The sequence below is a fragment of the Lissotriton vulgaris genome, chromosome 6, assembly GCF_964263255.1.
Source record: "Lissotriton vulgaris chromosome 6, aLisVul1.2, whole genome shotgun sequence".
Classification (NCBI taxonomy): domain Eukaryota; kingdom Metazoa; phylum Chordata; class Amphibia; order Caudata; family Salamandridae; genus Lissotriton; species Lissotriton vulgaris.
In genome coordinates, this window is record NC_141694.1 from 1,186,055,250 (window position 1) to 1,186,078,711 (window position 23,462).

General features: G+C 42.9%; 1 protein-coding gene across 5 annotated transcripts in view; it reads right to left on the reverse strand.

The window, feature by feature from the left end:
• LOC147708614 (protein phosphatase EYA4) overlaps positions 1 to 23,462 on the reverse strand; it is a 626,113-nt gene that overhangs the window by 25,171 nt on the left and 577,480 nt on the right. For all 5 annotated transcript variants that reach the window (XM_086927287.1, XM_086927291.1, XM_086927288.1 and 2 more), the window contains 2 exons: positions 12,883 to 12,941; positions 12,612 to 12,772 (listed from right to left, as the gene is read on the reverse strand). In XM_086927287.1, coding sequence (XP_086783413.1) covers positions 12,612 to 12,772; positions 12,883 to 12,941 — 220 coding nt within the window. The remainder of the gene's footprint in view (positions 1 to 12,611; positions 12,773 to 12,882; positions 12,942 to 23,462) is intronic.

Here is a 23,462-nt window from a genome sequence, read left to right on the forward strand (position 1 = left end):
CCCCATAGTTATCTCTGATCATAGTGGTTAGATCCCAGTGGTATTTAAGTCTTCAATATTAAATAATTTGCATCTGTCATTTAAGCAGAAACTTCAGTGGAGGATCTTTCGTTCAGCTGGTTAGAGGCATCAAGATGGATCTTTTTCCAATTAATCAGCAGGCTCGACCATTTACCAAATGTGACTATTTCATTTATAAGTGGAGTAAGACATTGTTACGGGTCTTTAACTATCAAGATAACATCTGCATGCATTGATAAGATTATTCTACATGTTCCAAATTGAACACCCCTAAGATAGTGGAACTCTCTAAGGATACAGGTCAACGGTTCTATTGCCAGGGCAAAACAAATAGGTGAGAGGGGCGAAACTGATAGTTTGTCTACCAATAAGAATTGGGAGGGAAAGCAAGTAAACTTTAATTCTGTCCTGCAGTTTAGCATTGAGAAGGGAAATCCATTGCAACACTTTTTGAATAAAAAGCCATTTAATGTAACAGAGTGCTTAGGTAGCATCTAAAAAGTCCATGGTCACAGTGAGGTCGGGATCAATTTGATGGGCAACAGTGAATAACGTGCAGAGATGATCAGCAGTAGCTCTACCTGGAATAAAGCCTGACTGATCCTGGCAGACTAGACAGGGAAGTAGGGGGAGGCACCTGTTGGCAATGAATGCAGACAGTATTTTGTTATCTACATTCATTAGTGACAGAGGACAATAAGATACATACATTTGGTGGTTTTCAAGGTTTAACCACATCAATGCTTATGACATTCATCGTCAATGCTGACTTTTTTAAAATCCCATTGTTCATGACGAGCTGAGCTCGTCATGAGTGTATGGAGGTGTACATCATGACGAGCTCAGCTCGTCATGAGCGTCCAAGGAGTTAAGGAGGGTAATCACAACTGCTTTCCTAAGTATTAGGAGGGGGTCGGCACATTCAGAGGCCTTGCTAAAGATCGCTTTTAGAATCGGTACTACTTCCTCTAAATATTCTTTACAAAACTCTACAAGAAAGCCATCTCTGCCAGAGGCAGGATCTATCCCAATGTTTTAGACAATAAAGTACTTTCAGAAGTGAATTTGTTCCTGCGTTGGTACCAGTGAAAGGTGTCCAAGTGTTCTTCAGCATACTGTGAACTAGGCACATTTCTATAGTTGTCTCAAGTCCATTTTTAAATATAAAGTTGGAATCTGCATAGGCTAGTTACAGGAAAGCATCCAGAACAATGGTGTTTGTGTGCAAGTGCATGTGTGCCCATGTCTGAGAAAAGGTATGGAGGCTGCAGTGCAAAAGCTTAAGCAACATTTATTTTCAAAGGAACCAGTCAAAGCTTGGATTTATGACTACTTGCTATAGTCATTAGCGAATATGCTCTGCCTGTGCCCCTTATTCACATTCATTCCAGTGTTCATTGTTAGTAGTAGTAGCAGTGGTACTATGAGGGCACCCTGTGCACCCATGACAGTCACCTAAGGCATTAAAGAGGATGCCATATTGGAGACACTAAAGGCATGCAAGTTACCATCCAGAGACTTTTTTGCTTTTGAAAAGGATACTTTTTGCCTTCCACTCCTGTTTAATGGCACAAGTCCGATGGAAATGAACAAGAAGAAACTTAGGGACTAATTAAGATGTTGGTGGAACTGCCACCGACAGGCTGTCAGTGGCGGTCCGACCGACAGACAGCCTTTAAGTCCGACCAGCGCATTATAATGCAGCCGGCCAGACTGAAACCATCTCGGGGGACGACCGCCACCTATGACACGAGCTACGTTCCAGTCAGGCATCGGTTGGACTTGTATCCTAGAATGGCGGCAGTGCTGAGGCAGTCACTGTTGTTGAGATTACGATGTCCATTTCCCACAGCTTTTTCAAGGCGGTCTCACCGCCATGAAAAGGCTGTTAGAAAGGGCCCCCAACCCTCATGGGCCACTGCAAAGTGACCCAGGGGACACATCTAGTGCCCCCACAAACGTCCATGCACAAAGTACTCTCCAACACTGTGGATTGTGCTGCAACCCTTTTCGTGGCCCGCAACACAAGCTACAGTGTTAGAGAGCACTTTTTTTAACCGCCTACACAGCACTCAAATCGTAATTGGGAGGGTAGACCACCGCCTACCTGTCAGGCAGTCCCCGGTCCGCTGTGATGGCAGTCTAAGGTCTAAACGTCTGGCATTGTGATGATGCCCTTAGTATTCTGGGCTTCATTGCATCTACCAGTACTTTTATGGGGTGGTTCTAGGAACATACAACTATTTCTTCAAACTCATTCCAAGTAAATCATAGTAACCAATATTCCATAGTTTTGGCGTGAGATGTTAAAACAAAAAGTACAATGCGTAAAACAAGGTAGTTAAAAACAATCAGGGGAAATTTAAAAAAATCAAAGCTGTTGCCCACCACCAAAAAGTAACCAAACAAGTATACTGGCTGCTGCTGTATAAATCCCAACCTAGTTTCATAATAATAAGTAAGATGTTAGAGGAAAAGTAAAAAATGCAATTTAATTTTTCAGTCTGATCCACATCGGTAACCCAAGTTACACATGCACAGACATTAACTAGATGTTATGCATTAGAAACCTCACACTGGAGTCAAGTAAGTTCTATAAGGGGAAATGAGAATACATTATTAAACGGCTGAGAAAAACTAAACGGTTGCTTAACAGTAGGAGTAGCTTTGCAGCTTGAAGAGTTTTCTGGATTTACATGATGTGCATTATTCCGCCATCTAGTGTTTGTGTCCGGAATTGTCTTTTTGTTTTTTTCTTTTTGGGCATCGTCGACCACCTTTTGTTTGTATGTTCATCCACTGTGTGATGACAGATGGCTCCCCGATTGTACCTGTGCATAGTTGCCATCTTGGGATTTTTTTTCTTTCTTTTCAGGTACTATACTTTCTTCTTGTTATTTTCTTCGCCCTCTGGTTGCAGCATCATCCATTGCTGGGAGGCCGGTGGGTCGCATGTGAATCCATAAAATTCTTCAAGCTGCAAAACTACTCATACTGGCAAGTAACTATTTTGTTTTGCAGAATGAATCCTTTTCTGGATTCGCATGCTGTGCATTAGATTATGCAGCAGTGCCCATTCCGGTGGGTTGGGTGGGATGAAATAAGGGAGTGTTAGCAAACAGGTGTTGTGGTACCATTTTTTTCACCTGTGCTTCCTTGTTCATTTGAATGTCCACACAATAATGGTTTACAAAGGTGTGAGGTGATGCCCATGTTTCTGCTGCACAAACTGCGGGTATGTGTACGTTTGCTAAGAACACTAGTGTTGCACCCTTCTTGCTTGGTGAGTGGGCTATTGGGTGGGCGTGTGGGAATTGTAATCCCCTCCCTAGAATAGCAAGTCTGTATTGTTTCCACAATACATCAAGGAAATCAACAACTGGTTTTCTTTTTAAAATAGTACATTAAAGTCCTCCTTACATTCAATGTTTAGGGCACTTTCTGTTTGTATCTTTGCTTCTTTGAAGAAGACTGGTAACTTAATGCTTTGATGGACATAAAATGGGTCACTATCTTGGGTAGGAAGCATCCTTGACGTATAATATTCAAAATCCAACTGTCTGAGGTGATTTCTTCCACTCCTGTGGCTCTTACCCCTCAGGGAGCTTGGAATCTCCCACAAAAGGGCTGCCTAGCAAGAAGTTGCCACTGCTGATATTTGGTTACTGCTTGGTTTTGGTTGAGCTGCCCTGTGGTTACTGCTGTTGCTGCCTCAAAGTGAATGAAGCTCAGCCAGTGGGCCTCAGGGATGTGTTTTCTGCTATTCTAAAGAACCCTCTAAATTTAGAGTCCCCAGTGCCTTGGCTGTTTAGTTGCCCTTTTCAGGCAGGTGTTAGAATTCGACAATCCTTCAAGGAGTTCCTTCTTCCTTTGGAGGAGTGAGGCCAATTCAGCCTTATGCTTGCAACTGCATCCCTCAGTCAAGACCTGTGCGGTTCTTTTGATTTCGGCTGACCTTCAGTCGACGAGTGCTTCTGTGCCGGTGCTGCTTTTTGGAACTTAGCACCCAGTGCCTTTGGCTCAGGGCTTTTTGGTGGCTTGATTATCTTGCATTTCCTCTTTTCGGCACCCTCCACAGCTTGTTTCTTCTCTGAATCGGCCACATAGATCTCGAAATCCGGCTCTTTGACATGAGCTGTTTCGGCTTCCTTGACATTGTCGCTGTTATCATTGGATAGGCTGGAATATTTCAGTGAAACCTGTATCTTCTGAGTACTGAAAATAGTGGTGTAGTGTTCCAGCCTCTGTCATCAACGTATGTTTAGTGTCTTGAGTACGAATGCTACGCAGGCCTCACATGATCAGAAGTCTGCCCGAAAGCCTGCGGAGGAAATGGGACGTCCTCTTACCCTGTTTGCTCTTTTCCTACAGGGAAGTGCCACAGAAGGGAGTGGGCTTCAGCCCCTTTGAACTTCAGTATGGGCACCCTGTACGCGGTCCTCTCAGCCTGGTGAAGGATGGTTGGGAGAAGTCTCCCAGGAAACCCCCCCAGGATGTGGTGAGCTATATGCTGGCCTTCAGGAGCCAAATGGCGAAGTTGTGGAAGCAAGCTTCTGACAACTTGGAGGCCAGCCAGGCAGTCATGAAGGAGTGGTATGACCACAATGCTCACCAGGTGGAATTGGAGCCTGGCCAGAAAGTGTGGGTGATGGAGCCTGGAGAGCTTAGTGCCCTTCAGGATCGCTGGACAGGCCCCTTTGAAGTGTTGGAGAAGAAGGGGAAAGTGAAGGCGCCTTCGCGCATGCCCCGTCCGATGCTGATATCCCCGGAAGGAGGGGCACAGAAGTAAGCAGGCCCAAGAGAGAAGCGACTTCCCGTCGAGCGGGCGCAGTGGGAGGCGGCCTCAGCTCAAGCGCTACCGCGCATGCCCCCCTGGAGGAGTGTCTTTGAAGTCCGATGCTGAGGAGAGGCGCCGGGGACTTCCACAGCTCGCCGAGAGATCCGACCTTTTCCTCCTGCTCGAGCGCCACACTGAGGAGCTGGCCCGAGCAGGGAGGGAGTGTTTAGAGGCCCGGTAGGGGCCGGGGGAGCATTGTGGAATCTGCCTTAGTTGTCCTCCGCTCGAGTGCCTCACTGAGGAGTCGGCCCGAGCGGAGGAGTGAGCATAAAGGAGCCTTCTGAGGTCTGAGGGCCTCTCCAGCCTCGGTTCTCCGACCCCCGTCGTCTGCTGTTCCCCCTTTTGAGCCTGGCGCAAGACGATTCCAGCATAATCACTCACAAGTAAGGAGGTGTACTGCAGGGGGAAGCGGCGCTAGCGCCTACAGTGAAGTAAATAAGGCACTGGTCGTTTTCAACCCTGTTTAATACAGGTTGGGGAGTAGCACAAAGGAATCTGCTGGTTAAGTGAAGGAATAAATTCCTCATGGAGATTGCTGGTCTCTAACTAAACTTCTGGTTAGACTGAAAACTCCTCATTGCAGTCAAATCTGGTCTGGTCAATGTTGGGGATTGTTTGAATGTATAATTGATGACAAATACTGAAATAAGTTAACATCCCTGAAGATAGAGCTACTGATTATAAGTCATTTAAATGTAATGTGATGAAAATTTAAGAGTACTGTGTTTTTGACATTATTTGGCATTTCTAAACGTACTGGTGTTTTTCCCTGACAGAATGCATTACATTGAACTGTAAATTTTAGAACCAAGAGAGCAAAGAGATTATTTTTATAAACAGCTCATATTTTCCTAACAAATTGGTGTAGTGTCCTTTTTAAGTGTTATTGCGTGGATTTACTGCTGGGTGGTCTGCAACCTTCACACTGTGCCTCTAGAATTGCATGTCTTACCCCTAGGCCAGGCTACCCTAGGTGACCTGACATCCCAGGTTCTAACAAGAAGTAAATTTGTTCCTCCGTTGGTACCAGTGAGTGGTTCTTCAGCATACTGTGAACTAGGCACATTTCCATAGTTGCCTCCAGTCCATTTTTAAATATGAAGTTGGAATCTGCATAGGCTAGTTACAGGAAAGCATCCAGAACAATGGCGTTCGTGTGCAAGTGCATGTGTGCCCATGTCTGAGAAAAGGTATGGAGGCTGCAGTGCAAAAGCTTAAGCAACATTTATTTTCAAAGGAACCAGTCAAAGCTTGGATTTATGACTACTTGCTATAGTCATTAGCGAATATGCTCTGCCTGTGCCCCTTATTCACACTCATTCCAGTGTTCATTGTTAGTAGTAGTAGCAGTGGTACTATGAGGGCACCCTGTGCACCCATGACAGTCACCTAAGGCATTAAAGAGGATGCCATATTGGAGACACTAAAGGCATGCAAGTTACCATCCAGAGACTTTTTTGCTTTTGAAAAGGATACTTTTTGCCTTCCACTCCTGTTTAATGGCACAAGTCCGATGGAAATGAACAAGAAGAAACTTAGGGACTAATTAAGATGTTGGTGGAACTGCCACCGACAGGCTGTCAGTGGCGGTCCGACCGACAGACAGGCTTTCGGTCCGACCAGCGCATTATAATGCAGCCGGCCAGACTGAAACCATCTCGGGGGACGACCGCCGCCTATGACACGAGCTACGTTCCAGTCAGGCATCGGTTGGACTTGTATCCTAGAATGGCGGCAGTGCTGAGGCAGTCACTGTTGTTGAGATTACGATGTCCATTTCCCACAGCTTTTTCAAGGCGGTCTCACCGCCATGAAAAGGCTGTTAGAAAGGGCCCCCGACCCTCATGGGCCACTGCAAAGTGACCCAGGGGACACATCTAGTGCCCCCACAAACGTCCATGCACAAAGTACTCTCCAACACTGTGGATTGTGCTGCAACCCTTTTCGTGGCCCGCAACACAAGCTACAGTGTTAGAGAGCACTTTTTTTAACCGCCTACACAGCACTCAAATCGTAATTGGGAGGGTAGACCACCGCCTACCTGTCAGGCAGTCCCCGGTCCGCTGTGATGGCAGTCTAAGGTCTAAACGTCTGGCATTGTGATGATGCCCTTAGTATTCTGGGCTTCATTGCATCTACCAGTACTTTTATGGGGTGGTTCTAGGAATATACAACTATTTCTTCAAACTCATTCCAAGTAAATCATAGTAACCAATATTCCATAGTTTTGGCGTGAGATGTTAAAACAAAAAGTACAATGCGTAAAACAAGGTAGTTAAAAACAATCAGGGGGAATTTAAAAAAATCAAAGCTGTTTCCCACCACCAAAAGGTAACCAAACAAGTATACTGGCTGCTGCTGTATAAATCCCAACCTAGTTTTATAATATTAAGTAAGATGTTAGAGGAAAAGTAAAAAATGCAATTTAATTTTTCAGTCTGATCCACATCTGTAACCCAAGCTGCACATGCACAGACATTAACTAGATGTTATGCATTAGAAACATCACACTGGAGTCAAGTAAGTTCTATAAGGGGAAATGAGAATACATTATTAAACGACTGAGAAATATTAAACGGTTACTTAACAGTAGGAGTAGCTTTGCAACTTGAAGAGTTTTCTGGATTTACATGATGTGCATTATTCCGCCATCTAGTGTTTGTGTCCGGAATTGTCTTTTTGTTTTTTCGTTTTGGGCATCGTCGACCACCTTTTGTTTGTATGCTCATCCACTGTGTGATGACAGATGGCTCCCCGATTGTACCTGTGCATAGATGCCATCTTGGGATTTTTATTCTTTCTTTTCAGGTACTATACTTTCTTCTTGCTATTTTCTTCGCCCTCTGGTTGCAGCATCATCCATTCCTGGGAGGCCGGTGGGTCGCATGTGAATCCATAACATTCTTCAAGCTGCAAAACTACTCATACAGGCAAGTAACTATTTCGTTTTGCAGCATAAATCCTTTTCTGGATTCGCATGCTGTGCATTAGATTATGCAGCAGTGCCCATTCCGGTGGGTTGGGTGGGATGAAATGAGGGAGTGTTAGCAAACAGGTGTTGTGGTACCATTTTTTTCACCTGTGCCTCCTTGTTCATTTGAATATCCACACAATAATGTTTTACAAAAGTGTGGGGTGATGCCCATGTTTCTGCTGCACAAACTGCGTCCATGTGTACGTTTGCTAGCAACACTAGTGTTGCACCCTTCTTGCTTGGTGAGTGGGCTATTGTGTGGGCGTGTGGGAATTGTAATCCCCTCCCTAGAATAGCAAGTCTGTATTGTTTCCACAATACATCAAGGAAATCAACAACTGGTTTTCTTTTTAAAATAGTACATTAAAGTCCTCCTTACATTCAATGTTTAGGGCACTTTCTGTTTGTATCTTTGCTTCTTTGAAGAAGACTGGTAACTTAATGCTTTGATGGACATAAAATGGGTCACTATCTTGGGTAGGAAGCATCCTTGACGTATAATATTCAAAATCCAACTGTCTGAGGTGATTTCTTCCACTCCTGTGGCTCTTACCCCTCAGGGAGCTTGGAATCTCCCACAAAAGGGCTGCCTAGCAAGAAGTTGCCACTGCTGATATTTGGTTACTGCGTGGTTTTGGTTGAGCTGCCCTGTGGTTACTGCTGTTGCTGCCTCAAAGTGAATGAAGCTCAGCCAGTGGGCCTCAGGGATGTGTTTTCTGCTATTCTAAAGAACCCTCTAAATTTAGAGTCCCCAGTGCCTTGGCTGTTTAGTTGCCCTTTTCAGGCAGGTGTTAGAATTCGACAATCCTTCAAGGAGTTCCTTCTTCCTTTGGAGGAGTGAGGCCAATTCAGCCTTATGCTTGCAACTGCATCCCTCAGTCAAGACCTGTGCGGTTCTTTTGATTTCGGCTGACCTTCAGTCGACGAGTGCTTCTGTGCCGGTGCTGCTTTTTGGAACTTAGCACCCAGTGCCTTTGGCTCAGGGCTTTTTGGTGGCTTGATTATCTTGCATTTCCTCTTTTCGGCACCCTCCACAGCTTGTTTCTTCTCTGAATCGGCCACATAGATCTCGAAATCCGGCTCTTTGACATGAGCTGTTTCGGCTTCCTTGACATTGTCGCTGTTATCATTGGATAGGCTGGAATATTTCAGTGAAACCTGTATCTTCTGAGTACTGAAAATAGTGGTGTAGTGTTCCAGCCTCTGTCATCAACGTATGTTTAGTGTCTTGAGTACGAATGCTACGCAGGCCTCACATGTGTTTTTTAGAAACAAGGGGACCCCATAAAGCGAACCTGGGGTAGAAATGTACTTTTTAAGAAACAATGGTTCAAGGTAGGCCTAATAAGGTCCTAAAGAGAAAAAGTGAAGTAGCGAGTATTTAATAAACGCTAGGGAGCGAAAGGTGTAGGTACAGGTAGGAACTTTTATTTACTCTTTCTTTTTTATATATACACAAATCTTTATACTGTATTTCAGGTGCTCAAGTGAATAATACGGTGCAGGACGTGGCAGGAAAGGGGGTCCGAGTGCCTCGCTATTAGCTGCTCACAACTAGAGGTAACGCATAGGACTCCATTAATAGCGTGTTTTGGGTTGCGCGCGCAGACACGGTAGTGTGTTAGAGGGGCGCATGCGTGGCAATGTATCGCAGGTGCGCACGCGGACACAGTAGTGTATTACTCTAGCACATGCGCGAGACTGTTTTTTTCGCCTACTGGTGGACGATTCTACCAAATCTTTTTGTGGACTGATATTAATGATGGGTGCAATTGTAGACATTCTGGCAAAAGGAATAGAACGCTACAATTTGATTCTAAGTTCTTATCCTTTCAACAAAATATTAAGCACAACATTAAGCAAATAGTGTAATATACAATTTAGTGTGATGAACATTACTGTGCAGCTTATTATGATAGTTCAGGTGCACATGTTCCAATCAATAAACGAAATAAGTCCTTTCTCAAGGGTTTTTACAGTAAACCACCACTTGTATTAGTTCAGGTGCACATATTCCATTCATCAAGCGAATTGAGTCCTTTCTCAATGGCTTTGCAGTAAAAAATCCATTTGCATTCCAGCCGATTCAGAATTGTCTGTTGATTACCACCTCTTGTATTTGGCACAAGTTTATCAATAACCTGCCACTTCAGGTCATTTTCGGAGTGTCCCAGCTCGAGGAAGTGTCCAACCAAAGGGACCGTTGTCACTTTGCAGCGGATCCTGCTCCTGTGTTGTGATATTCTTGTTTTTATCTGTTGAGTTGTTTGTCCGATGTAAAGCAATTTGCAGGGACACTCAATACAGTAAATACAATTTTTTGAATTACAATTGGTGAAAAAAATAAGGGTGTGCTTGCAACTTCCATACTCAAATACTTTGGTGTTCTTTGTGAATTCGCGTGCCATGCAATTATTACATTTAAAATGCCCTAAGACTCGTGGCAGATTCAGTCTTGTTTCAATTGTGTTGTGTTTGATTGGGTAGCTGGCTGCTCTCACAAGTTGGTCTTTTAGATTTCGACCTCTTTTGAATGAGAAGAGGGGAAGACCGGTGTTCAACTCTAAGGGGTCTAGTACATTCCAGTGTTTTTTAATCATTTTGGTGAGTTTGTTGCTGGCTGTATTAAAGGTAGTTACACAGGTGATTTTTGATAAGGTTTTTTTAGGATGGGGTTCAAGCAAGTATTCCCTGTGTGTATACCAAGCCCTTTTCATAGCCCTTCTTACAAGTTTTCTGGGGTAGCCTCTAGCGGTTAATTTTTTGCAAAGAACTTCTGCCTCGGTGAAAAAATCGTTTTTGTATTTACAATTTCTTCTGATTCTCAGAAATTGACCATAAGGGAGGCCGTCCCTCAGAGCCCTGGGGTGTGCACTATGATATTACAGGAGGGTGTTACGTTCTGTGGGTTTTCGGAACAATGTGGTGTACAATTGTTCATCCTCACATTTAATAGTTACATCTAAGTAGTCGATTTGATGTCTGTTGTGTGAGTAGGTGAATCTCAGGTCTGTTTGGTTGGTGTTTAACCATGTACAGAAGTTATGTAATGCTTCTTCTTCACCACTCCAGATCATAAGGACATCATCGATGTACCTGTGCCATGATTTCATCTGGTCACGAAATGGATTTGTTTCATTAAGGATGACATTTGCTTCTAGGTCATCCACGAAAAGAATCGCAAAATTGGGGGCAAAAATTGCCCCCATGGAGGTACCCTTGCACTGCCTGTAATAGGTGTCTTTAAAGAGGAAGTAATTCTTGGTTAGAGCTATTTCAAGAAGACTGATTAGAAATTCTGTTGGTACTTGGTGTGGTGCTGGACGATTGTTTAAATGTTTTTTGATTACATTGATTCCCTTGTCCTGGGGGATGTTTGTGTAAAGTGAGCACATAATTTCTGAAAGTTTAAATATACCTGTAGGTAGACAATTTTTAACTCAAACCCATAATCTTGCAGTTTCAGGAGGCTCAACAGTCCTGATGATGATCTAAAGTTATATAGATCGAAACGCCGTCGACCCACCCAAGGAAATTCACTCGTTTCATTGTATATATTTGTTGTGTTTTTAACCTTGTTGTTGTTGTGTGACAGTTCGTTCACTTTGATCACTTATGTCACGTCCTGCACCGTATTATTCACTTGAGCACCTGAAATACAGTATAAAGATTTGTGTATATATAAAAAAGAAAGAGTAAATAAAAGTTCCTACCTGTACCTACACCTTTCGCTCCCTAGCGTTTATTAATTACTCGCTACTTTCACTTTTCTTCTTAGGACCTTATTAGGCCTACCTTGAACCATTGTTTCTTAAAAAGTACGCAGGCCTCACAGACCTCGTCTCGATGACCTTCGGGAGACAAAGAATACAGACCTTGTGGGGAGTCTCTCTGTGTGGACTTGTGGTGTCAGTTGAGAAAGCATTTGAATGGGACTTTTCCATGACCACTACCTGCCTTCATTCTTCTACCACATGGTTGGTACCAGTGGGGTCTCCCGTCGGGAAAAAAAGACAAGGTCCCCATCTCTCTCTTTGTCAACGCTCTTACTGTCTTCGGCGAATCAATTGATTTTTCTCAAACAAATACATTTTTTGCAAAATCTTTAGGAGCTCCTCTGTTGCTGAAAAAAAAATATGAACATGGCGACTACCCAAAGGAACATCCAGGGCGCCGTCTGACGTTACACAGGGGATGGACATATCACCAAATAGTGGTCAATGACACCAAAAAAAAAGGATAATTCCAGACCCAACCACTAGACGGCGGAATAACACACAGCATGAGAATCCAGAAAAGGATTCATGCAGCAAAACAGCATATACACAACCATCTGATTTAAGTTTCTGGATTTCCATGCTAACTGTAACAGACCGGTAAGACTGACGGGCCTAAGCAATGACGTTGCTGAGATCTTGTGACATAGTTCGTTTGTATGTCAGAGTAACGAGCACAAAAATATCATACTACAAAAATATTATGAAGATAAGGATATCTAGGTAAGTTTAGATTTACTATTCTTAAAGCAATATCAACATGCTTTAAAGATATATCAACAAGGTATACTGGTTGAATTAAGTACAGTACTTAAATATATTTTCCTTCACAATATTTATGTATTCAATTTCTTTCTACAAGTGTTTGTAGCATATTTACAACTAGAAATTTTTTAACTACACTCTTTTAAGAATGCATGCAATAATTCACCAAATAAATACAGCATGCAATATTTTTAAAGTGGTCAAGATTCAAAGCAAACATCTTTATTTTGAAGCGTACCTCCGACATTGTTCTTGTACGTATTGTATAACTCTTTTACTCGTCGATACCGGAATGCCAATTTCCGCATCCAGTCAACGCCACCTCGTACACCCGTTGGCAAACACAGATTTGCACTGCTCGCTGCTGCATGGAATCCATCTGTTGCAAAACTGTAGGTACTAAGAGAAAGGCCAGAGCATGCGTTGGAGAATTCACTTCACCATTCCTACTGATTTTGAAATGTGAATGACAGCTAACCTGTTCCTGAATGTCAGCAGATCACACTTACCTTAAATCCTGCCCATTATCATCAGAGGATACGTCATCTATGTGCACTTGATCGCATTCCTAAGAGAAGAAAATAAGATGGAAATTTGCTTTTGCAAAAACTACAAGTATATTGTGTGGAAAAAGACAGCAAACATCAAAAAATAAATTTTTCTCAGCATTTTATGGCATGCCCTGGACAGGTCTAGTTACAAAAAAATGAAAATTGAGGAGTTTAGGTAGTGGCATTTTGGTAATCTTAGAGTGATGCTAGTTGTGATCCATACTTCTGTTCTCTGGTTTCATATCAAAAGGAAAGTGGCCACTCATTAGTAAGAGTAACCAAGAGCTCATGAATTGGAAATCATTAGGCGAGAAGGACTAACAGAACATTCTCTCTTATTAGCACAACAAACGATAACACCTGGATGCAAAAACACATTATGCATTACAGAATATTAGCTGGATGGTGTGGTGAAGCAAAGTAATGAGAAAATAATTAACACTAGTTTCCGAGTAAATGGTCAACTCACAGAAATGACAGCTAATAAGTGCAGTTTGCTTTGGACTGAAGGGACATCATAGATTTTTTTTAAATAAAGTTCAAACAACAGTAGAGTACAGTGTTTGCAAAGTTTGAATGCAGTGCAAAATGTTTACCCATGCTTGCAACATGAATTTGCAAAGAAATCTGAAGGGATTCATATCAGATACCAAGAGTGCCAACTAAATCCCACATGCATTATACTCTGAACTCGAGCAGAGGAGTGAAAAACTATGGATATTACTGACAGTCTCATAAGATGCACATATATGTGGTGGGACTCTTAAAGGAAGCAATAAAATATATTGGTGCCATCCAATTTTATATACATAGAAATGCTTTCAGTTTTGCCAGATTTAAGACCCGTCCCAAGCACAAAGCTGTCCAAGTGCAAGCCCAACTTCAGCCCAAAGGCCACCAATATCAGCCCTAAACCAGCCCAAATGTGCACCTCTCATATTATGAAAAAATAGCCTTCACGAAACATTTTAAGCATGTTTCTAATTTGCATTATTATGTGTATAGTGGAAGAAGGTTTAATGGGCACCTATACAGTTGCGAAATCATTTTTTAATATTAATAAACACTCATTTGAAGAAGAGTCTCGAGCTCCCAACTGGAGCTCCACCAAGGGTGCCACACCCTCAATGACATCACAGGATCCTCTGAGAAACAGTCAGGTGCAGTTAGTAGGGTAAATCCGCTAGTCACTGCAGTAATCCTCTCATCTTGGCCCTTACCTGAACAGTTGACCACAGTGATACTGGCAGGCCCTTCTGGCATACGGGGTTGCACATGGCTCGCTATCAGGTGCAGACTCTTCAGGATGGTTGCCCTAGACAAGTCTCATGCTCTGGCCCAGGTAAGTTCACGTGGCCCCTTCTGGCATACGGCCTTGTGCACTTCACATGGCTGAGATGACGCCGGTCCCCATTCTAGCATACAGGGGTTGCCGGAATGTTTTAACACAAGGACAACAACCCGATTGTTGGGCAGCCACTCTCCTCAAACCTTGCTCTGGCATTCCTCCTCACAGAGCTCCCCATTGGACCTCGTTCCCTTTAACTCTCCTCTTATTCACAAGGCAGGCAGGTGATTGTGTTCCACGATCCAGGTCTTGGTTTCCCTGGGTGATGCCTGCTCACCCCGCAGGGACATTAGCGGGCCTCGGCCCATAGTCGTGGTCATGTGTAAGTCTTACAGAGCTTTCCCTCCTCACACAGCCAGTCTGGCTGCTTGGCAGATGACACATTTTTGGACACTCAACATCCCCTTCTTATAATCCTTTTGCAGACCCCAAATGTGATTTAAGGTCTGGGTCATTGAAGTTTAATGTTGGGGTTCTGCTTATTTCTTTTAAAGTGGGAACTTCCCCTTTCCATTTTCCTTCATGAAAGAGGTCTGTAACAACAGGCACGGTTCCTAACCTGATCGTTCCCAACATAATTCATGAGAGTGGCCAAAGTTTACACCTGTATGTCAGCCACAGTGATATGTGCTGTCAAAAGTGTTAATCTCAGAACCCCAGTCCTACTCTTTATTATTCTCTTATAAGTCCCATCTCCCTTCCTATACGATAGACGATCATTAACAGACGCATGCTTCAAACATGTATACTTCCTTAGATTGACAGTGACACATGGAGATGTAGAGTATCCATCTAACACTTGCCCGAAGTACGATTTGCCAAATGTTTTGTCCTGAAATAAACTCAAAGTATGTACGGTGTGAAAATAAGAAAGGCCAATAAAAACGATTTTGCAAAAAAAGATTCCATCTCCCTTCCTGAGATGTGTCCAGGCCCCTTGCTTGTGATCTATCACTGAATCGAAGAGCAATCTTTGAAATGTAAAGAGAGACTCTTTCCTCCAGTGGGTCCCCACCTAGCTCACAGGAATGCAGCTATCCAGAAATAGTTCTGTGGGTATTCCTTTACTCCTCATGTCTTTAGTTTGCAGGCCTGGGCTTCCCAGAATGGAACGCAGTGCCCTCCATACAACATATCATTGCAGACACACTCATTCAGTGTTTAGCAGTAATACCTCTATGCATTGTATGCTTCCAGCACATTCACTCAATCTGTGCGCATTGTTCAGGACTGAAGCGTTCCCATCTTTAACCAGGGTGAGTTATGTTAAAACAGATGCACTGCCAGCACACAGGCTCGTGCGCTGCACAACACTTCACCCTTTATGTATTGTACTTCACACAGGCACACATATTCTCAGAATGTGTGGGCCCTGCACACACACTGCACAGCACTACATCTCTCATGTAACGTATTCCTCTCAGGCATACATACACACAGCACATGTACTAACCACACATGCTTTGCACAGTACTGGTCCAACCTTGTACTGTACCCTTCTCAGCCACACATACAAGTAGAACAGAGTCACTACTGCTGTGCAGCACTCCACATCTAACTGATGTAGGTCAAGTGTGAGTTAAGCACAGAGCAGTGGAACTTTAAAAAGGTGAGTGAGCTAGTAAACCTCATTCCAGTGGCACAAGGAAAAAAAGGTCCTGTTCACTACACGGCATGCTCCCACCACTGCGCTCGTCCTGCTTAACTCTATGTGAAGGCAGTATCCTTCTCACACTATGAGAGGTGCGCTTTGGGTGCCCCTTCCAGTTCAACAAGACCACAATCCGTTAGACAGGCTAGTTAACAAACGCAAGATCCATATTTGCCTATGACAAAAACAAAATCAGCATTAGGGATCCAGACAACAGTACAATTGGGCACGAGCACATGTCTCTTACCATGTAGAAGAATTTACTGCCCTAACAAGTACATTTAACTCATTTTACAGGATTAAATCACAATGATACACTTATGAAGAAACCATTCCTGGGTTTAAATCACTTTCACCTAGACTTGTTAGGCAAATTGTGAGAATTGTCACAGTAAGACATGAGGCCCACAATGTTCAGTTAAAATGTACAAAGTCCAGAAAGGAGATAGTCACTTTGCCCTGCCCTCCATTCCATTCCATAGTCCTTCCCTATGACCGCCAACTTTCACACTAAAAGTATACAGGACATTCATCATTGTCTTTGTGTTGCAGCAAAGACTAAAGTTACCAGTATTGGCAAGGAGCAGATGGGTTCAATAGGGGTCTAAATGCAAGCAAGGCTATTGGAGCAGAAAGGAAAAAGGAAAAAGAGCACTTTTCCCCTACAGTTTAGGAGATACCCTGCCTCAGACATCTAAACAATAGCGGTCCCTCAAATATGCAGACAATGACATCACCCCTCTAGTTCCGTCCTACTCTGGTCCACTTCATCCTTAGCACTGTCCCACTCTAATACCACTGCAATCTCACAGGGTCATGCAGCCCCTCTAAACCCATCATTTATCCAGGGCTTTTAGTGGGGCAGGTCTTAAAAGAGACCATGAAGTTGGTCGCTATGGGCCAATATTTCTGGCCTTTACCTTGAAGACAAAACCATTCATTGATTTCTCAATAACTACTGCAAATCCACCCTGTCAGGTAAGCCGTCCCACTCTATATTTCATATATTTTTCTTCATCCTAGGCTATCTAAGAGAGTTTGCTTTTTCAAGATGCGTTTCTGTAACTTTATTTTCATGCAACGTATGACCCTGGTATAGTGCATATTGTGAACTGAGTCACCCCTAGTTATCTGGGTGAGTTCATGTTGTGGGTGGGTGTTTATGACGGGTCATGATTAAGAGCACCAGAGGCTGAAAGCAGTACACGTTTCTCCGAGTGCCTGCTAGTGGCCCATTAAGGTGTGCACACCATATGCACAATTAATCCGAGGTCTCTCTGCAGAGTATACAGACTGATGCCAACATTCTTGCCAATTGTAAAATAAAGTTCTGTCCTCGTAACCAGCTATTTTCCCATGCTGATACAAGTAAGGACTGGCTAGGGCTACTGGACCCTTTTCTTCCCCACATCTTTCTGAAATCTTTCATTTGGGTATCTTACATACTTTTTTTCTTCATGATGAGCATTTCACGCTATCCTTTTTAGGTCAAGCATTCGAGACCTCTTGTATATACTTTAGTATATATACTTTAGTATATACTTATACGTGTATGTACTTTGTGGGCTCTGGAGATGAGCCCTAGGACTTGTCTCTCCGAAGCTCTCCACAACCAAGGCCCAAGATACCTCAACGACCGCCTGACCTTCTACACTCCCACCCGCCAGCACGATCGACCAGCCACGCCCTCGCCGCCCTCCCCCGCATCCGAAGAGTCACAACGGGAGGAAGATCCTTCTCCTACCTGGCTGCCAAGACGTGGAACTCCCTCCCCATCCACATCCGCCTGACCCAAGACCACCTTTCCTTCAGGAAGCAACTCAAGACCTGGCTGTTCGAGCGGTAGCGGACCCCCAGCGCCTTGAGACCCTATGGGTGAGTAGCGCGCTATACAAATGCTTTGATTGATTGATTGATTGTCTGCTTCCGCTTAGGGACTTTTTTTCTGTTCAACTGCCTCTATTTAACTGTCTTGATAGAAAACGACCACAAGAGATCAGTAAAATACCAGAATTGCTTTCTGCTGAGGGACTTTTTATTTTTCTGGCAACTACCTCTATGTAACTTTCTTGATAGAAAACGACCAGCAGAGGGCAGTAAAATACCAGAATCACTTTGGCATTCTCTAGATTCCAGTTCATAGAAATTGTCTTCCACAAGCACCTGTAGACAATAATATTTTTTTCAAATCTTGTATTTTCAGTGATATGACCACTAAAGCCCCTGATTTCATATTAAAAATAGAGCTTTGGCCTATACCTTTTCAAGCTGAAAGGAAATATTTCTCTCCATGTGTGGCGTGTCACGCAGTTTGGTGCTTACTTTCCCTCCATGTTAAAGAACAGAAGATGTTTCAGCACCCAGGCTAATGTGCTCAATAGCTAAATACATATAAGGTCCCAGAGGCGAGACCGATTGTATTGTAAATGCTTGTTATGTATTCCCTTTAAACAGTGCATGATATGAGGTGGATCTGGGCCAGCATCAGTGAAACGCGCTGAATTAGTCCTGGTGTAATTTGTTGTCAATGGGACTCATACGGCTTTCATTTCAGAGCAGCAACCTACAGAAGATAAAGGAATTTTTTTGTTTTGCTTCTAGCAGAGTCTGAAACGTAGGCCTCACTCAAAGGGCCATCAGCTCTCCTGTTTTTGGGCTTGCATCCTGACTAAAAGATATGCAATGGAGGGAAACAAAGGCACTCAGCGTGTTATTTCACAAGTGCTTAAGAGAAAACATAATTTGGAGGTGTGTTTATGACTTCAGCACCCACATGTAATGGCATGAACTCTAGGAATGTTAGATGTATCTCTTTGTATGAGTAAATCTTAAACTACTTATAAATTAAATTGTACTCACTATTTTCTTATTCACCATTTCCTTTTATTTTTTGAGTGGTTGACATCTCAGGATGTGTGTAGGGTGTCGGAGCACTTTATATCACACACACATTATACAGAGACAATGAAGTGTGTAAATAAATGTAAATGGAATGTTACATAAGACTTTGAGTGTTAAAACAGTGGAGTTACATTTCATCCATACTGGTAGGCAATAGGATTGTGCATGTAGCTCCTGGATCCTGGTTCATGGCTCACTGTGCTATATCAGAAGGATTGTAACTTATACCCTGTATGCAACTTTGTGATGAGCCAATACTGTAACTAGACGAGAATTATCTTAAACTCTGGGTCAACTCTGCCAGGATCCTTCAGCCATGCTGGCTAGCCACTTTAATTAGTCTTTATTCGATATATTTCAATCATAAAAGACGTTTTACATTAAAAAAAGATTGTTGTTTCGTCCCACCCCCTCCCCCCAGCCCCCCAAAGATACAGGATCCACAGTGATTTAATACAATAATAAACACAATAAAATAAAAAGTCTTCTTATCTCATCCTATTTACATTTTTACATAGTCTTAAAATATCCTATTTACATCCTAAGATAATCTTAAAATATCTATTAAAATACCCAAAACAGTAAAATTAGAAGCTAGATTCATTACTACCAAAATGCAAGATTAAAATGCAAAATTAAAAGGAAAGTAACAGTTACTTATGTTGTTTGCACAGTTAGTCATTAGTTAATACTGTTTAGAAATTCAAATAAACGCAGACAGTACGGCAGACATTAACAGTCCTAAAGTTACTCCAAACACATTTTGCGTGCCCGAATTATCCACATCCAGTGGAGAAATTTTGCCATGGCTATGACAACGGGCTGAGAGGTATCTGTTCTTAAAATCCTAACAGCCTCGTTTGCCGTTCTTAATCCTAACTGGGTACAGATTGGCTTAAGCCATTAGGATCTGGGCATTCTGTATTCAGGACAGGCAAACAACACATGTCCGATGTTTTCATTTTGATCTGGACAAAAAGGACACCTTGGGGTTTGTGCCTTATTCCATTTCACTATTAGGGCATTTAGAGGTAGTGTCCCCACTCTCAGCTGATGATACCTCTTCCGGTCCCCTAGTACCGTAATCCAATCCCAATAGGATTCGAGGGCCGGTGAGTGCTTGAGTTCCAGGTAATCGTGAGTAAAGGAGCGATCAATATGGTTCCTAAAACATTTAATCTCTAACATGCTCCAATAGAGTTCACGGAGTGTCCTTTTTGGTGGGAATACATTGTTTAGGGGGATCATCCCACAATTGAGACAGACCCAGTGCCCTATATAAGAATTTAACCTCTTTCATCCAGACTATCTTGCAGCCTATATCCAGGGTTCTCACCTCTAGGAAGCCTTGGGCATACTGGGAGAGCTCTGGGGTAACCCATAGCCTTCTCCAGTAGGCCACAATTCTGTACCTGGCCATGTCCCTGAAGCTATGAAATCCTAAGTCGTAGGTTAAAGGTATCAGTGGGGTTGACATAGGTAGACCAGTAATGTTGCGGAGAAATTTGTTCTGTGCTACCGTCAACTTGGTAAGATTACTGGACCCCCAGAGTTCAGCTCCGTAAAGAACTGCTGCTCCGACCTTAGCGTTGTAAATTTTTAGGACAGGTCTAATTGGTTTGGTATAAGATGAAAAAAGCTCCTTTGTGAGGACTCCTGCCAATTGAGCATGTTTTGTATCTAACTCATTTGTATGCTGCTTCCAATCTAGATTATAGGACAGATTAATACCAAGATACTTAAAAACCTGGGTCTGTTCAAGCTGGACCCCATCCATAATAACTCTGCCTCTGACATGTCTCCGCTTATGCATAACCATAAACTTTGTTTTGCTTGTATTAATTACAAGTCCATGGTCAGTGCAAAATGATTCAAAAACCCTAATGGCCCTTTGGAGTCCCTGCTGGGTCTTTGATATCAGCAGGGTGTCATCCGCAAACATCAACAGGGGGATCAGTCTTCCCGCCAACCTTGGAGCATCTGTGGGCTGGTGCTCGAAGTAACTGATCACCCTGTTGATGTATAATGAAAAAAGCGTTGGTGCGAGTACGCATCCTTGGCGTACTCCCCTCGCAATGGGGAATTTCTCAGTAACACTACCCTGCTGATTCCACCGTACTTGCGCAAAGTTATTTTCATGCATTCTAGTCAATAAGGACAGGATTTCTTTTGGGATACCCTGATCATGTAGGATATTCCACAACTTATGGCGGGGAACTAAATCAAAAGCTGATTTTAAATCAACAAAAGCCGCAAAAAGCATCCCGCCCCCTAATAAAACTGTGCGCCAATACAATAAAACAAATCTAAAAACTTGGTCAATGGTGCTGGTATGGCTGCGAAAGCCGGCCTGCAGGGGTGATAATATGTCATGATCATCTATCCACCCATGTATTCGCTGTAATAGTAATCTTGCCATTACTTTTTGTATACATGCAATCAGGCTAATAGGCCTGTAGTTGCCTGGATCCGAGCATGCCCCCTTTTTAAAGATGGGGATAATCTCGGCTCCTTTCCAGGTCTCCGGGATAGGCGAGCCCTTTGCAATAGCATTGGCTAACAGCTGAATATAGGTGGCCCATAAGTCCTTGTCATGCATAAACAGGTCTGCGGGGATATAATCTAAGCCCGGGGCTCTGGCTTTGGGTATATTATTCAAAGTTTTTAGGACGTCATCTTTGGAGAAGAGTAAGTGACTCGTTAAGGTGTCTACTAGAGCTAAACACTCTTCATTGCCTTCATCCTGAGCGGCAAACTGGGTAGCATAGTGAGATACCCAGGCTTCCGGTGACACGTGATTCATGGGTTCTCCTCTGTTAGCCCCCCTTCCCCATTTAACAATGTTCCAGAAGGGTGTCATAGATCTTTCCCTGCTAGCTTCGAGGAGATCCCCCCAGTAGCCCTCCTCCCAATCTCTTTTTGCACTAATTTGCACTTTTTTATACATAACTCGGGCCTCCCTTATCTTGATTTTATCTCTAGTTTTAACAGCATCTGACAAAAGCATATAGGCATTCCTACAGGGTTTGTCATACCACTGATCCTCCTTTCTTATTGGTCTTCGTAGCTTCTTCTTAGCTTTCTTAACAAAAAACGGTTTTAACTTGTTAAAAAATTCATCGTGGATCCTGCTAGTTTCAGATATCGGAGTATTCTTATCAATTATACCCCGAACTTCTTGAATGGCCTGGGTTGTTAAGTCCCTCATAGCTAGTATGCTTTCCTCGTTGGCTACACAAGTTGCCCATCTTATGTGTCTTTGATCATTTGAGAGATTTATTTGCACATTTTCCCTCTCTTCTTCTATTGTCACCAGATCAAACAATTTGAAAGTTAAAATCAATGGGTCATGGTCACTTTCCACCCTTGACTCAATCCACATATCAAGAACATTGGCCCAATTCTCTTTGTTAGTCAAGATATAATCAATACGACTATGTATAGTTCCATTAGAGAAGGTAGGGGCACCCTGCTTGTCTGATAATGTTCTTCCATTGGTGGCCCGCAACCCAGACTCAACACATAATACTTTTAACTGTAAGGCAGCCTCAGACCATTTTTTAATTGGTGTCAAGGAAAGCTGGGGGATTTCCCAAATGAAATCCTCTTCAGAAGTGAGGTCTACATCATGATTATCAAGTGGTTCGAAGCAACAATTAAAATCACCACCAATAATAATATCAGCATTTAGACAGTGCTGTTTTAATAAGGAATCCAACAGGTCAACCGCCACAGTGGGTTTACCACCCGGTAGGCCCCTTGAATAGATGTTAAAAATAAAAAGATCCCTACTGGGCGGTCGCTGTAGTTTAACCAATAATATATCAGGACTATTGGTATCTATTAGTAAGGCTGAATGATCGTTTCTCTGCTTAATCCATGTTATCAGGCCACCTTTTGCCCTTCCCCTTAGGCTCGGTGTAGCTGGGATAAAAAAATGTAGGTATCCCTGAATTGGATCTGGTTCTAAATGCCAAGTCTCCTGTAAAAGGATTATATCCTTTGAATCCAGGAAAGTTAGCAAGTCCTGTGAAGGAATCTTATTTTTTAGCCCTGCAACATTCCAGGACACTAGGGTACATTGTGCATTGATATTATTAATAGTAGATTTAATACTACCAGTTAGGCCTTCACTCTGTTGCTGGGTAAGATCATATTTGTTAATGTTGTTATCTGTACCAGCCAATTCATGCGATAGATCTTCATTTAACTCAATTGTCTCATTATTATCCACATGTTCGAAACATTCATTATGATGGTAAACATTATTAGTAGTGCCGAGTTCATCCTGTATATTGGTTACATTAATCAAAACATCAGTTAATTCAGTGTTTAGCTGGGTAACTATTTCCCTAGCAGCATGATCTCCAAAGGGAAAACATTTTTTAGGACTTCTGCCCAGTCAATCACAGTCATTTAGCCCTGATAAGGCTTCATATCTATTGCCCAATACCATGCCCCAATCATTAAAGGGGGCCCTTGGACCTCTGTTATTTCTCACGGTGTTCCACAGAGGTCCCGGAGTTCTCGGGAAGGTCACATTCTGTTGCTCTCCATAGAAAAATTTTAGGGTGAGAGGAACAACAGATCCTGCTCTTCTTTGGGGAGGATAGATATGATTTAGGAGATTAGGCAATA